The 14655-nt window shown below is 31.0% G+C and overlaps 1 protein-coding gene across 1 annotated transcript; it reads right to left on the bottom strand.

Annotated features, from left to right (window-relative positions):
• Positions 1-517: 517 nt before the first annotated feature.
• LOC113518515 (probable peroxisomal acyl-coenzyme A oxidase 1) lies at positions 518-13304 on the bottom strand. Its single transcript, XM_052892895.1, has 13 exons — positions 12962-13304; positions 10876-11035; positions 10056-10224; positions 9611-9734; positions 8799-9043; positions 7975-8135; positions 7476-7638; positions 6834-7024; positions 5800-5943; positions 5203-5308; positions 4269-4421; positions 1930-2046; positions 518-1056 (listed from the first exon to the last, which is right to left on the bottom strand). The coding sequence occupies exons 1-13, from the start codon at positions 13083-13085 to the stop codon at positions 913-915; spliced, it is 2001 nt and encodes a 666-aa protein (XP_052748855.1). The 5' UTR covers positions 13086-13304; the 3' UTR covers positions 518-912.
• Positions 13305-14655: the final 1351 nt, after the last annotated feature.

Raw genomic sequence — 14655 nt, 5'->3', positions numbered from 1 at the left:
GCGCCTGTCAGTTAACAAAAGAGTATGTGGTAGATTGAATATTCCCCTATAAAAAAAAAAAAAAAAAAACATGAGTCATCATCGACAGGGAATTCATCCTTACACGCATGCCCCTAATGGTCGGGTATAATGCAGTTTCAGAGGAGTTTCCTCCTGCGTATGCTCAGGCTGTGGAATGACCTCCTTGCCGAGGTTTACCCTAGAGACTACAATATGTGGTTTTTCAAAAAAGGTGTATTAACGTTTCTTCAGAGTCGGCAATGTCCATGTGATACCCCTAGTATTGAAGGCGTCCATAGGCTACAGTGACCGTTTACTATATAATAGACGGGCTATATTTGTTACCTTCGTGGTATAAAAAAAATACAAAAGGTATCCAGCTTGGTTTTTGTTATTTATCAACTCTTGTCTGTTTAAAAAAAAATATTAAGTTTTATTAGTGATACACTCCTAAACATAATTTGCATTCCGAAACTAATGGTATGAAACGACATTCTGGACGTAATGAACATGACGTACATGTAATAATTTAATGAAAAAACCTTCATACACCGTTCAATATAAAAAAAAATACTGTTATGCAACTAATTTAATGGGATTAATTTCATTTTAAATAATACTTAAAACTAATTCCAAATGTGATATATCTCATATACCTCATATATCGTATTTGAAATTAGTTTTACGTGTCTGGATACTTAATAAACACAATTTGAGGTTGCTACAAATTTATTTCAATTGTTTTAATATTATTAAACTATTTAACATCAAAAACACTTTTTAATAACAAGACAGCGTTATTAGTAACTGGCTCGTTTCTATTTTGTAATTGCGGCTAAAATAAAAAATAATGTTTGCCACTCTTTAAATCACACTTTGGACATGTACCGCGCTGGTGCTCCTTAATTGTGATCACAGTTTCCCCTGCATGAACGGCTTGAGGTACTTGTGGAAGGAGCTGTTGACGGGCTCCGCGTTGAGGGGGCTCTTGAGGGCCTCCTCCATCAGGCGCTCGTACACGCGCCCGTCGTACGCGCCCAGCGCAGAATTTAGAATCTAGTATAACCAATTACAGTAATTACTATACATATATAAATAAGCCTTGTAGTAACAGAATGCGAATACGATGTGTCACCAGACCTTGTCAGCCCCAAAATATAGTGAAAGGCCACTTAGGAATTTGTGCAAGAGAAGGAAAACTGAATTTAAAATCCTATACCAGTCGATCTCACCAGCATGGTAATAGTACGTAGGCTTTTTTTATTGAATAGAGTCCCATGTCCAATAATGAGATATTATAATATATTATTAAGATACATTGGAAAGAAACAACAAGAAATATTAACGAGTTAAATAAAATTGGGATCAACTATGTTTAAGACAACGTTACAAATTGCTAGAGAACGGATTTGATAAATTAATAAAAACACCAAATAAATAAATTATAAATGAAGTCAATTGTTTAATCAGTAGATATAGTTGAATAATAACTATCGTGAGTACATACTATATTGTTATTATTTATAGGCTGGAAGATGCATGAATTAATTGCACCGACAAGAGGAAACTCTTAAATGAGAAAAAAAATTATATCGGCTTTACTCACGTTTTAAATACAGCCGCGTAGCTGTAAATCGTGCTCATGACTAAGGGCTTGTTCATGGCATGTTAAGGGCATGACACAGTTCAAAACTAGTCGAGCATCCCCAAATTTAAAACGTAAGCAGATATGTTTTTTGTAATGTTAATTTAATGTTTGTAATGTAACCTGCGCTGTTGGTATATGCATGCGGTCGGGATGAAATCGGGTCAGTTGATACATCGTGATGAAATTCAGAAATTTATCACGATGGTTTCCAAGAAAAAGAGGTCTAAGTCGACGCAACAGTGTATACTGCTATCAATAGAGTATATAGATAAGTAGGTAACCTCATCTCTAATGTCAAATCCGTCGACGAGCCCCACAGCATTGGGTCGGATCTTCTCCAAAAGTTCTTCATACCTGGCCTGCATGTCTCGAACATCGACTTCTGATAATGGAGAATACTGCGTAAAAGAAATTTTAGATCTTGATTTAATAAATAAATAATCCAAAGTAGATTGTTGCCGTTATGATATTAATCCACAGAAACACAAAGGCAACAGACTACTGCTGCTGTGAAAATAATTCAAATTAAACTATTGCCGTTATGATGTTAGCTCGCAAAAATACAACGGCAACAAAATACTGTTGCCGCACAAAATAGTTCAAAGTAGACTGTTGCCGATATGTTGTTAGTCCACAGAAATACAACGGCAACAAACTACTGTTGCCGCACAAAATATTTCAAAGTAGACTGTTGCCGATATGTTGTTAGTCCACAGAAACACAACAGTAACATACTACTGTTGCCGCACAAAATAGTTCAAAGTAGTCTGTTGCCGTTATGAGGCTTATTTACAGAAATACATTGGCTACAAACTACTGTTGCCGCACAAAATAGTTCAAAATAGACTGTTGCCGTTATGATGTTAATCCACAGCAACACAACGGCAACAGACAATTGTTGCCGCACAAAATAGTTCAAAGTAAACTATTGCCATTATGATGTTAGTCCACAGAAATACATCGGCAACAGCCTACTTTTTTTTGCCACATATATTGACACTTTGAACTATTCAAAGTAAACTGCCGACGTTATGATGTTACAGAAAAACAACAGCAACAAACTTCTATTACCATTATATTTATTGCATTAATTGAGATAGTTGCCTATATAAATTCTTTTAATTAAAACCAGAAGAAACAAAATCGATTGAGTTTTCCTTTCGCTTTAAGGCTTTTGAAAGTCGAGTAGTAAATAAAAATTAAAGAAACGCCTGAACTTTTTAGGACGACTCCGAAGATTAAATATTTTTCTCTTGATCATATTTGCTTTAGTAGAAATTGTAGGTAACTAGGCAGGTAACTAAGCTACTTTAATTGTTTAAAGATGACAATATCTTAATAATACAATAATGGAATTGTAACTAAAGGCTGATTATATATGGGAGATATTTAAGAAAAATTAATACGAGGATCTTAATACGATAAATAAATAAACAGAAAAACGATCAATAAATACCAAAACAATAAATTTTAGAAGTTTAGTATCTATCTGACTATCTGTTTTTTTTATCTGTAAGTCTTTACACCTATCCCCCGATTTACACGGTAGATACGTTCCTGAGAAAAACGTGTAAATCGAAAATTAAAAATTTTCAAGTCAAAACCGTGTAAATCGAAAAGCTTGCAGAAAATGCATAATTTTGCTATTTAACAGTTGTGATTTTTTTCAATATTTTTAGGTGTACACAGAAATAAAAATAAAATGCATTGACAGGTTAAAATATGTAATATATTACGGAAACACTGTTTTTTTATTTAATTACAATACATTAATCGATCCAAAGCGATCAAAAATTTTGATTTTAGTTTCTAAAGAAATATTTTTTCTTTTAACTTCTTTCGACATTATAAGCCTATAATTTTTTTTTAATTTATGTTAATTTATAAAAATCTTAATTATGCACTCACTTGTAATTTACGAATATGAAAAATTAAATCTTTCTGACACTGTGAAACTTTCACTCAAATACAATTTTCCGTAGATAAAACTTTAATTTTATGCGAAGAAATACAGACACAGTGTGCATGTGTAGCAAGTCAGCATATAAGCTCGGGATTCCCCGTGAGATGTGTACACAGCGCACGTGTTCAAACACAGTAGCATTTAGTAGAGTGCGATAAAAACAAAAAAAAAAAACTTATTTGGAAAACCGTGTAAAAGCGAAAACGTGTAAAACAAGTACCGTGTAAATCGGGGGATAGGTGTATATTTCTTCTGGCATCACGCAAAAACTACTACATCAAACTGAATGCAGTTTTCACAATTATGTTTTTCAAGATCAAACTTAACATCTGATTTATATTTTATACTTTTTGGGCAAAACAATAAAATAAGTTGTGACCTTTTTATGTTACTGTAGCACACGTATGAAAGAAATAATTGTTACTTACTTTATATATTTTACTTTTTTTTGTATACACATTCTTTTATCTCTTTTAACTGTGTATACCTATTATTATTTATGCGCTGTAATGCACATAAATTATATCTATCTATCTATCTATACGCCATCAAAAAGTATTTTGTTTAATTGGTTTTCCTACTTTTGAAATCCTCATGTACGAAGTAGCGGGAAAGAAGCTAGGAAAAAAATTCTATATTTTTGTCTACAAAACTCACCAATAATAAATCGCCGAGTCTCTCCAAAGCCCAGTACAAGGTGAACAATTCAACTAGCTGATCAAGGGCCTTCCTCAGCGGCGGTGACAGCGATGACGCTATCCGGTCTGTCTCAGTCTTGAACACCTGCACGACGATGGCACGGCCGTGGGACTGGATAAAGCAAATCAATTAATATCTCATGATGCTCAGTGACGTGAAGTTCAGTCACTGCTATACCATATCTCACTCGGATTTTGTTTTATACAACTTAGAATGGCAAACAAGCTGACGGCCCACCTGATGGAAAGTGCTAACCGTCGCCTATAGACATGAGCAGTACCAGTTTCGCCCATGATATGCCCCCTGGGTTGCCATTCCTGAGGACTCAGGTGTTATTCCTCTGTACCCAGTAAATTCACGCCATATCCCAACCTTCAAATCGAAACACAGCCATGCAAACAAAACTGCTTCACGGTTGAAACACGAATGGGACAGAGGTACCCAAACAATCGACTTTTGTACAAAGTCTCCCTCTGCTATCTGCATAGTTACATAACATCAAGAACATATAATACGAATACTACAGATTCGTGTGCAGATGACTGTCTATTATGTTCCTTTATGGCCAATATTTATTAAATATTGTATTGCAAAAATTGCTACTTTTATATACTATATATTGTTTCTACTAAAATTTACCGTGTGCTCCCAGTATAGAATAGGCCACCCCTTCCTTTCCAATGAATAAGTAAGAGTAAGGGTCGCCACTTAAGAATCTTTCTTCCTTTTCGGTGGTCGGTTCTTCGAGCTATGTGACCAGCCCATTGCCACTCCGACTTTTTTTAACTAAACCTTTTTTAACTTTCTTAATCAAACCACTTAATACGCTATATTCATACATAGCTATCATATTATATTTCATTTAAGCCATATTACAAAATAAATTACTAACTTCAGCAGCAGCTGTCAATTGTACAGAAGCCTTATTCCATGCGTCTTCACGTGATAACCCCATTTTCTGATACTTTTCAAAGTTAGCCACACTGAATGCTAATTTACTGTAAACAAAAATAATTCAATTACCAATAGTAAAATACTAGCGACCCGGCCCGGCTTTGCGTGGGTTGACAGTATTTTCTAAAATAATATATAGCCTAATTCTATTACTCGCTGATAATGTAACTTTCTATAAGTGAAAGAATCGATTATGTATTTTTTTAAGTTTATATATATATTTTAGTTTTATATATACAAACAAACAATCAAATACTTTCTATTTATAATATTAGAATAAATTGAAATAATTTTATCCGTTTAATTAACAAAGAAAATATTTAAAATATCTTTATATACTTTATATTATTTTAAAACATACAAATTATACTAGTTGCCATCTTTTTTCTTTTCTTTTCCCAAAAATTTTTTGGAAAAAATTGCTTTTACACTAAGACCGCCTTTTGTACATTAAATGTAATAATTTTTATTTTAAGTGGCGAAATAGAGAGTAAATAAATAAAATAATTCCAATAATTTAAATAAATACACTTACCCTCTAGCTACTTTTTGGAAAGCCCTAATGATACCATTAACTGATCCGTCCCATCGATCCAATTGTTTCTGATCAGCCAAGTACGCCATAGAGGGCGCTAATTGTCTACCGTTCAACATCTGTTGCCACGCTTTTACTAGTGACCTAAAAAAATATCTCACTTCACTTATTATAATTTAACAATAACAACAATTTATCTTAATCCTATTAAAAACGAAAGTTTGTAAGGATAAATGGATATTTGTTACTCTTTCACACAAAAACTACTGATCGGATTTGTATAAAATTTGGTACATGATTAGGTTATATCATAATTTAACACGTAGGATACTTTATGTACCGATTTACGTAGGTAAAGCCATTAAATACAGCTAGTTTTGTAATATAACTCTTCACACTTATTCATTCTTTAGATATCGTATGATCCAACACTATGCATCAGTGTAAGATACTAAAAACTTAAAACTCAGTACAATACTATCAGACCATAGTATCTAATAGTATAATAATATCCAACATATAGATTGCCCAAATGTTAGTAGACCAATGTTCAGCTATGAAACATTATTATGCTGTTGCGAATACGAGTACTGTAAGAATTAACTATTTTAATGTAAAAACTAACTTTGCTAGGTCACTTATTTGTTTCACAGAATAACTAGTGTTTTTTTTTTATTCATTTTTTTACTTTTTTTTTTAATTTTTCTGGTCTGATCTTAAGATTTAATATGTTCTAGTTGTAAAGCCATCACATTGTGTAAGATCTATGTGTATACTTGAATCGTGCTATATGTATTGAATCAGAATAAATTAATAAAATTTAAAATGAATAAATTTAAAATTATTCTTATGGTGATACTATCATTAATACAATCCAAAATAAAAAATATGAAATTGAAATTAATAATTATTTTTATATTCATTCATTATGATCATAAGGCCATTTTTGTATCCATATTATGTTTGTAAGTTCAAACATAGTGTGCTTGTAATGGTGAATAAAAAAAATATCTATCTATCTGAACTGGAGGTACCTTGCAACTTGTAGCAAAAGCACAGTGTTTTCTCCCTCAAATGTAGAAGCAGGTGTAACAAGGCCGTAAGTTTGAGGCAGGTTAGAGGACAGCATGTAGCCATGTCCTCCGCAGGCCAGGCGGCTTCTTTCGACAAAAACAGCAGCGTCAACACTGCTCAATACTTTCAAACAACATGCTAGAGAATGCAGCTAAAAATATAAAAAGGATAATAAATGCAAAAATATAAATAATCAATAAAGAGTAAATAAATAAATAAATCAGTGATTTACATATTAAGCAAACAACTCACAATATTGCCGTTTTGCATCACTGTGACACATATATTACAATTTACGTATTTTGTTATATATAAAATTTTGTTCATTATGTTATGTTAAACACTGTTTTCTTTACCATTTTCACAATATATCTGTATTTTTTTATGCAAAAAAAGAGTTCGTCTATCTATCTAAATCTAATATATGTTTTTAGTGGAACTAGAGATTAAATTTGCCTCGAAGATCAAAAAATGAAATTGGGGTATAAAACCATCATTTAATTACACAAGCACAGCAAAATAATATATAAAATAGCAAAATAAAAAATAGCAAAATAGTAATACTGAATAATACTAGTAAAATTATAGAAACTCTTCATTACCTCAGGCAAATTGTCCAATTTTCCAGCATTCAACTCACTGGTCACTTTAGCGTAGTGGTCCCAAAGCCACAACGCTGTACGGGAATACGCGTGACTTGTTGCAATGCCGATAAACAGCTTGTGCTGTTGAGTTACGTAATCTAAGATTTGTGGTTCGGGATCCCTGTAAAAAAAAAAGGAAGAAATTTAGCAGAAATATTATCCTGAGCTAGAATGGTCATTTCTCAATAATCTATTTCACTCTTTTACAATTGTCTATAAACACCACTTGAAGTTGCTAGTAAATTGTGGATTAATATAAAAATAATATAATATCGTTATAGTCGTAGAATACTACTGACGGATATATATATATATATATATATATATATATATATATATATATATATATATATATATATATAGATAAAGATATAGATATAGATTTAATATTTGTCAGATCCGTCAGCATTCTACGATATGTTTATTTATGAGATACCATTTAATTATTATTACTTACTCAGGCTTCAGCTTCGACTGCCTTCTAACAGCTGAGTATCTGATGGCGATAGTGACTGCTTTTGCTAGCAAATTTGCCATATTATTGACTATTAAAACCCTCACATATACCATAGTACCGTACGTCAATTTACTATTGGCTCCAGCTGTAAATGTACCATCCTGAAAATTATTTAATATTGAATTTTAAAAATTTTGAATTTTAATTACTAACTGATCATTATATTTAATTACAAAAAAAAACTCTACAGTGACACAGTTCCTTTAATCTAGAGCGCTCTTCCGAATATTAAAATACTTTTACATAAAACGTGGCATAATCTTACTTATAAATGTGATAAAATTGTAAATAGACAATATAAAAGGGACTTATTTAAGAAAAATTGATATGAGTGATTCTAATAATACAAGAATACAATATTTTTTTAGGAAATTTCGTCTGTCTGTATGTATGCTTGTTCCGATGTCACGCAAAAACTACTACACCAAATTGAATGCGGTCTACACTGTTGTTTTCAGAAGGTCGAGCTTAAAATTTGGTATGTATTATCTTGATACACTATCTAGAAGTGATCTCTTTTGTTAGTTATAATACTTCTGAAAATCATAAGTAGTGGGCAAGAAATTAGTACACTAATATATTTCGAATACATGTCTAAAGTCCCTTTGAACGAAATCATGATCATCTAACAAATATTGGTATACAGAAAATGTAAACTGACATAATTTACGTTGAATCATAAGCCCTTATTTAATTAAGCTTGTAGTAGGTATAATGTAACAATTTTTCTATGCTTGTATATAAGAATTTATGTACATACTCACTTTCGATACTTGTGCATTCCTCATAAGCATTCTGTCTCTGGGTATTCTATGATTGTCGAAACCCAAGAAGCCATTATTCACAGTATTGTATCCGAGTTTAGCTCCAATCTCGCCTAACTTTATACCAGGCAAAGGCATATGTGTTTCCTCGTCACGAATTTGTACTATGAAAGGTTGTATTCCACAATTTTTGCTCTTTGTGTAAAGAATCGCCATTACCACGCAATAGTTTGCGGTGTGAGCCACTACATAAATAAACATTTAGTTTATATCATACACAAACAAATACACGAAATTAGAGAAATGTTCGAAAATAAAAACTAAATAACAGAAAAGAAAATGTGATCATAATTCCTCTTCTAAAGATTTATGTCTCTAATCCAAAATTTTACATGCTACTGTTTAAACACAGACTAAATTCAGTGACTAAATTCAAAATATTAATCACATTTTCGAATGAAAAATGAAACTAAAACATCTTGGCATCGAATATGAAATTAAAAAAAAAATAGTTAAATAAAATTATCATCAATAATTAAAGCAATTTAATCAACAAAACAAACTACCGACAAAAACCAAATGTTCAACTTTGTTGGCTTCTACATTGACTTTATTAAATTAGATATAGGTATTTAATTGAGGCTAATATGTGAAATTATGGACAGAGTGTATGACTCCAAATTTTTGCCTTTAATTTTGTTCATGAATTTATTTACTTACTTACATATTGGCACTTCTACCTAAACTATTCTTTATTTAATAACATGTGTGAGTAACTGAGAGAATATTTAATATATCAAAAAGATACTCACAACCACCAGGCCACCATTTATACGCGGTAAGAGTGGGACTGTGAAGAACAAATTCTTCAGTAGCAGGGTCATATGTCGCTGTGGTTTCCAAGCCTCTAAGAAATGTGCCATGACCTAATTCTGTCTAAATATAAATATTTTTGTCTTGATTTCATCTAAGTATACAAATATTAATCTTAAGAATAATCTTCTTCTAAATCTTCTTTAAAGAATCTCAAGTTCTCTAGCTAGTTAAATAATCAGCCAAAATTGTTGAAAATTGTTACATTAAAAACAATTTAACAATTTTCAACATTTTTGACAAAATTGATATATAATTGATTTTTGAGATTACCATACTTCTGTAAGCTAAAGTTATGAACACCCTTACCTTAATAAATATAATTTAAATATAGCTAATTAGTTTTAGCCAAATTTTAGAATTTGGTGCTGACAGAAATTTTACCTGAGCATAAGTTCCTATAATTTCCATATTCTTAGCTCTCTTCAACCAATACTCTCTCTGCTCATCGTTACCTTGTCCTATGATGGCCGGTATGAACATTACAATATGTAACGTTAGAGGTGAGTTATCTTTGAAAATAGCTGACGTAATTGTACTTCTATAGCTGTTTCTAAAAATTAATATGAATACAATTAATTACAACAACAAAGTTAAGTAACAAAGGAACCTACATTGTAATAAATTAAATTAAATTAAATATCCGAAACAGTTAAGCAAACTAAAAATCTTTGTTAACTAGAAATTTTTCATATCAATTTCAATAACAAAGTCGTCACTATGCCTGTACCTTATAAAGATAAAGACAAAGATAGATTTATTTGCAAACATGTGTACATAGTAAGTGCAAAGACATACTTGTTGTTCATTGTTCATAAGAAGTACTGGTGACTCCTCTAGCACCTAGTTTCCGTATCTGACATAGTAAAAATAGAACCTCATAATTAAGAACTAATTCACATCACATCACACTAACTATTTTTACTTAATTCATTGTTTATATATTCTTTATATACGTATAAAAACGTTAAAATATTTACACCTTTTATTTACAATTTACAGTCCTTCAACGTGCAATTTGTGGTTAATACACATATTTGAAAAAACAAGCAAATCTTCTATTGTTTGTATTTACAGCATTTTAAAGTTGGGATAAAATCAATTTTCCTAATAGATCCAAAAAGTTATTAATATTAAAAAGTTTAGAAAGTGTTGGGTGTTAGAGGTTAACTCTGTTAGACTGTTAAAGTTTAACCGAACGTACCTGATTCGTTCATGATCAGACTGGTTGGGATCGTCCAAGCTTTTCTGAACTTTGTAAAATAATACTGCTTTACGTATAGCATTTTCATACTTTTCTTTATGACTCAAATACTCCTCTGGTATCTCATCTCTGAGTTCTTTCACACTTAGTACTTTGTCCTCTAGAAAGTTATTAAAAAAAAATTTTGATTTTTAATTACATACCTTTTTATTTATGATTTATCAACTGACTTTAAAAAGAAGAATAGTTCTTGATGCAGTTATACTTTTTTTATGTTTGTTACATGAGTCCCGTCAGTAGTAAATCGGTTTACTACTGACGGGACTCAAGTAACAAACTCGAGAGAAACTCGAGATCAATCTGTAAACATATATTCGAAAATACATGTTTACAGATTGATCTCTAGAAATCTTATAAAAATCGTTTGAAAAATTTACTTTTTAAATCAAAGTAACTTTTTTTGCTATAATCGAAGTTGATATTTTTTTTTTTTTGTGAAACACAATCTCACGTCATTCATATTGTATTTAGCGTATATTTAATGAATGTTAGTAATCTCATGTAGTCCCAGCATAGAATAGGCCACTGCTTCCTTTCCCGTGGATATCGTAAGAGGCGACTAAGGTAGACCAAAAGACAAACCACACAGACACAGACACAAGAGCCAAATTCGTCTGCCAAGCATGACAACTACTGACAAAACCTCTGACTCAAGGAGGAGGCTTATGTTCTGTAGTGAACAGTGAAAAGCTTTTGATCATTTTATATATATATAAATAAACATAATATAATTATATATATATATATATATATATATATATATATATATATATATATATATATATATATATATATATATATATATGCATATGTAAAAACTATGTATATCTTAAAAAATATGTTGATTGTCATTCAACTGTACGTTTTCCAAAAAATTAATAAATAAAATAAATAGATATGATGATGATGATAATTTACTGGTAAAGAAATGTTTTATTATAACAAATTGCAGTCAACCCCTAACTTAACACAGTATTAGTAACAATATTATTGCAGCTTTATATATGTGACTGTATTTTCAAAATCAGTTAAGTTAGTTTTTGAGTTTATCCATTGCAAACAAATATACAAATTATTAAATCTTTCCTCTTCACCACATTAGCTTAGATTACTTATATATCGTCATAGTCGTAGAATACTGACGGATCTTTATATGTAATATTTGTCAGATCCGTCAGTATTCTACGACTGTGACGATATGCGAGTATAATTGTTATCAGTCAACTAAATCAATACAATAATGCGTCTATCTGAAGCAAATAGCGTTTTCTGTTTCACTGACATTACATGTATGAAAGTTGATAAGACTATTGATGCTAGAGATTGTTGGTACTCCATGGAGTTTGGAATCCAACTTTATTAGCTAGACTTCGGCCGCGAGACCGAAATATGTTTATTGTAAATGTATATGTTTACTTTAAAAATAGCCAATATGCTTTTCCATCCATATAGTAGGTTTCAAATTTCATAGTGATTGGATAAGCTGTTAAGCCGCTATAATTTATAAACAAATAAACTAATAAGCAAACTCATTTTCACATTTATAGCATTAGTATTTTATAAATTGTTAAGTATTTTATGAATTGTTAAGTATTTTATGAATTGTTAAGTATTTTATGAATTTTTAAGTATTTTATGAATTTTTAAGTATTTTATGAATTTTTAAGTATTTTTAATTACAATTTTATGAACTTACTGTATTTGTCATTTCCGACAATTGTTTCAACTTTATCTAGATTCATTTTGGAATTTATTTGGTAACAACAAACACACACACGCACACACATTTATAATATTCCCATTGTACTTGTACATATATGTAAATATTATTAAAAATTAATATCAGTTTAAAAATAATAGAACACACATGTACTACCTCCGTAGATTTACTATAAGACGTTTGTTATTTAATCAAATACAGACAGCTGTATATATTTCCACAAAATTTAGCCCACTAATAAACCGTTGCATATATTTTTACTTCACACACTCAAAAATACAAGCAGTTACAAAAAGTTGAACTAACCCATACGCCTTCTTCTGGCCGTGTTTTCTCTGCCGCCATCCAAATAGTTGGTCAACTCTTCCACGTTGAACTCACATTTCGCTCGCTCAGACGCTAAATCCTTATTCACAGTAATTTTAGCCATTTCACTACAGTATCACACATCTAAGTGGTAACTCGTTTAATACCTGCTGAGCGTACAGTGCTCTCTATTTCTCGTGTGCCCATATAATAAAATTGATATATTATCACATAGCGGGCACAATTCATTACAAATGATAAGATAGGCGCCTCATTTAGTTTATTAGAGGAGACTTACTGTAAGTAGTAATAAGAATATTGTTTTTTTTTTATGTCTGAACTATACGCACGTATAAAATCTGTGTACCTAAAGACCTAAGAGATAAGAGTTGTAATTATCAGGAAAACGTATTGCGTATTGGGATCAATGAACGTGGTTGATAAATAAAATGTATATAATTTATATTCATTACTTGCAGCACACAAATAATAACAGACATAAATAGACATACATAGAAAAAGAGATAAAAATAAAAGAATACATATTACAAAAAGAAAAATACATAAAAGTATTAAAATAATTTTCCTTTCATGCGTGTGCTATAGCAATACAAAAATGGTCACAACTCAGCGGGCCTACCATGAAATGAAATTCCGAAATTTCGGACTCAATTTCGTGTTTTTGTTTATACCAAAATCGGACCAATAAATGTAGTTTAACATTTCGTTCGTCATACATCCTATCATAAAAGTCCAAAGGAACGATATTTTAACATTTTTAATTTTTCCAAACGGCTAGTATTATGTAATTTTAACATCAAATTTGTGTTTCGTTTGGCTCCGAAATTTCGGAAAACATTTCATGGTAGGCCCTAAGTTTACTGCATTGCCCTCGAAAAAGCAAAACACTGATATTCCGTTATAGTAATTGTTGTGGTAATACTACAACCGGGTACAGAATATCTATGCAGTTATGTAGGAACCTACTCACGCAACTAGAAATTATGCAATTTATGCATCACCTCGTTGTTTTACTTCCTTATACTTGTACAATTAATAATGAGTTAACAAGTAAGTCTAGTTTGTTTAAAATCTGAACATTTATCTGTTATTCACTATTTGTATTCTAACTTGTTAATGGAAATTCATTATGTGGACTATATTATTTCAAATACTTGTACGTAGTTCTATATCTAAGCAAGTCCACGGTACTTTTCATGTCAGCTTGTTTGCCATTCTAAGTTGTATAAAAAATATTATGAGATATATATAACTTTATTTTAAGACTGTTTATGAAAGTTTTGATTAATAAAAATATTAAATGTCTCAAATTATTTTTTTTATACAGATACTGTTATTTCGTCTATATCGCTTAAAATACTTGTCGTTTGTTTAACTGACTTTATTTGAAAAATACTTTAATTACATATTTAGATAGAACAATGTGATGAAATACCATTAAAAAGTTACGTACAGACGATAAATATTTATAGCTGTTTATTTATGAAGTGTATTTGCCGCGTGATCCGGGCATAAAATGGGTCATCCCTTCCTTTCCCGTGGATGTCATAAGAGGCGACTAAGGGGGCCTAATGATCAAGGAATGGACAACAGCGTCCCTTTCCTCCCCAAAAACTCCCCTTATGAAGGAGAACCTATATTCAATAGTGAACAGTTAACGGCTGATATGGTAT

Source organism: Galleria mellonella, unplaced genomic scaffold (assembly GCF_026898425.1).
Source record: "Galleria mellonella isolate WM207_F2 unplaced genomic scaffold, CSIRO_AGI_GalMel_v1 utg171, whole genome shotgun sequence".
Lineage (NCBI taxonomy): Eukaryota > Metazoa > Arthropoda > Insecta > Lepidoptera > Pyralidae > Galleria > Galleria mellonella.
This window is presented reverse-complemented; position numbering and strand designations above follow the sequence as displayed.

Excerpts from the sequence above, each read along its gene's own strand:
- LOC113518515 (XM_052892895.1), bottom strand. The coding sequence starts at position 13,085 with ATGGCTAAAATTACTGTGAATAAGGATTTAGCGTCTGAGCGAGCGAAA. Across the intron at positions 9,044-9,610 it reads TAAATGGTGGCCTGGTGGTT|TGGCTCACACCGCAAACTAT; the intron begins GTGAGTATCTTT and ends TTATTTATGTAG. Across the intron at positions 7,025-7,475 it reads AATTGGACAATTTGCCTGAG|CTGCATTCTCTAGCATGTTG; the intron begins GTAATGAAGAGT and ends TTATATTTTTAG.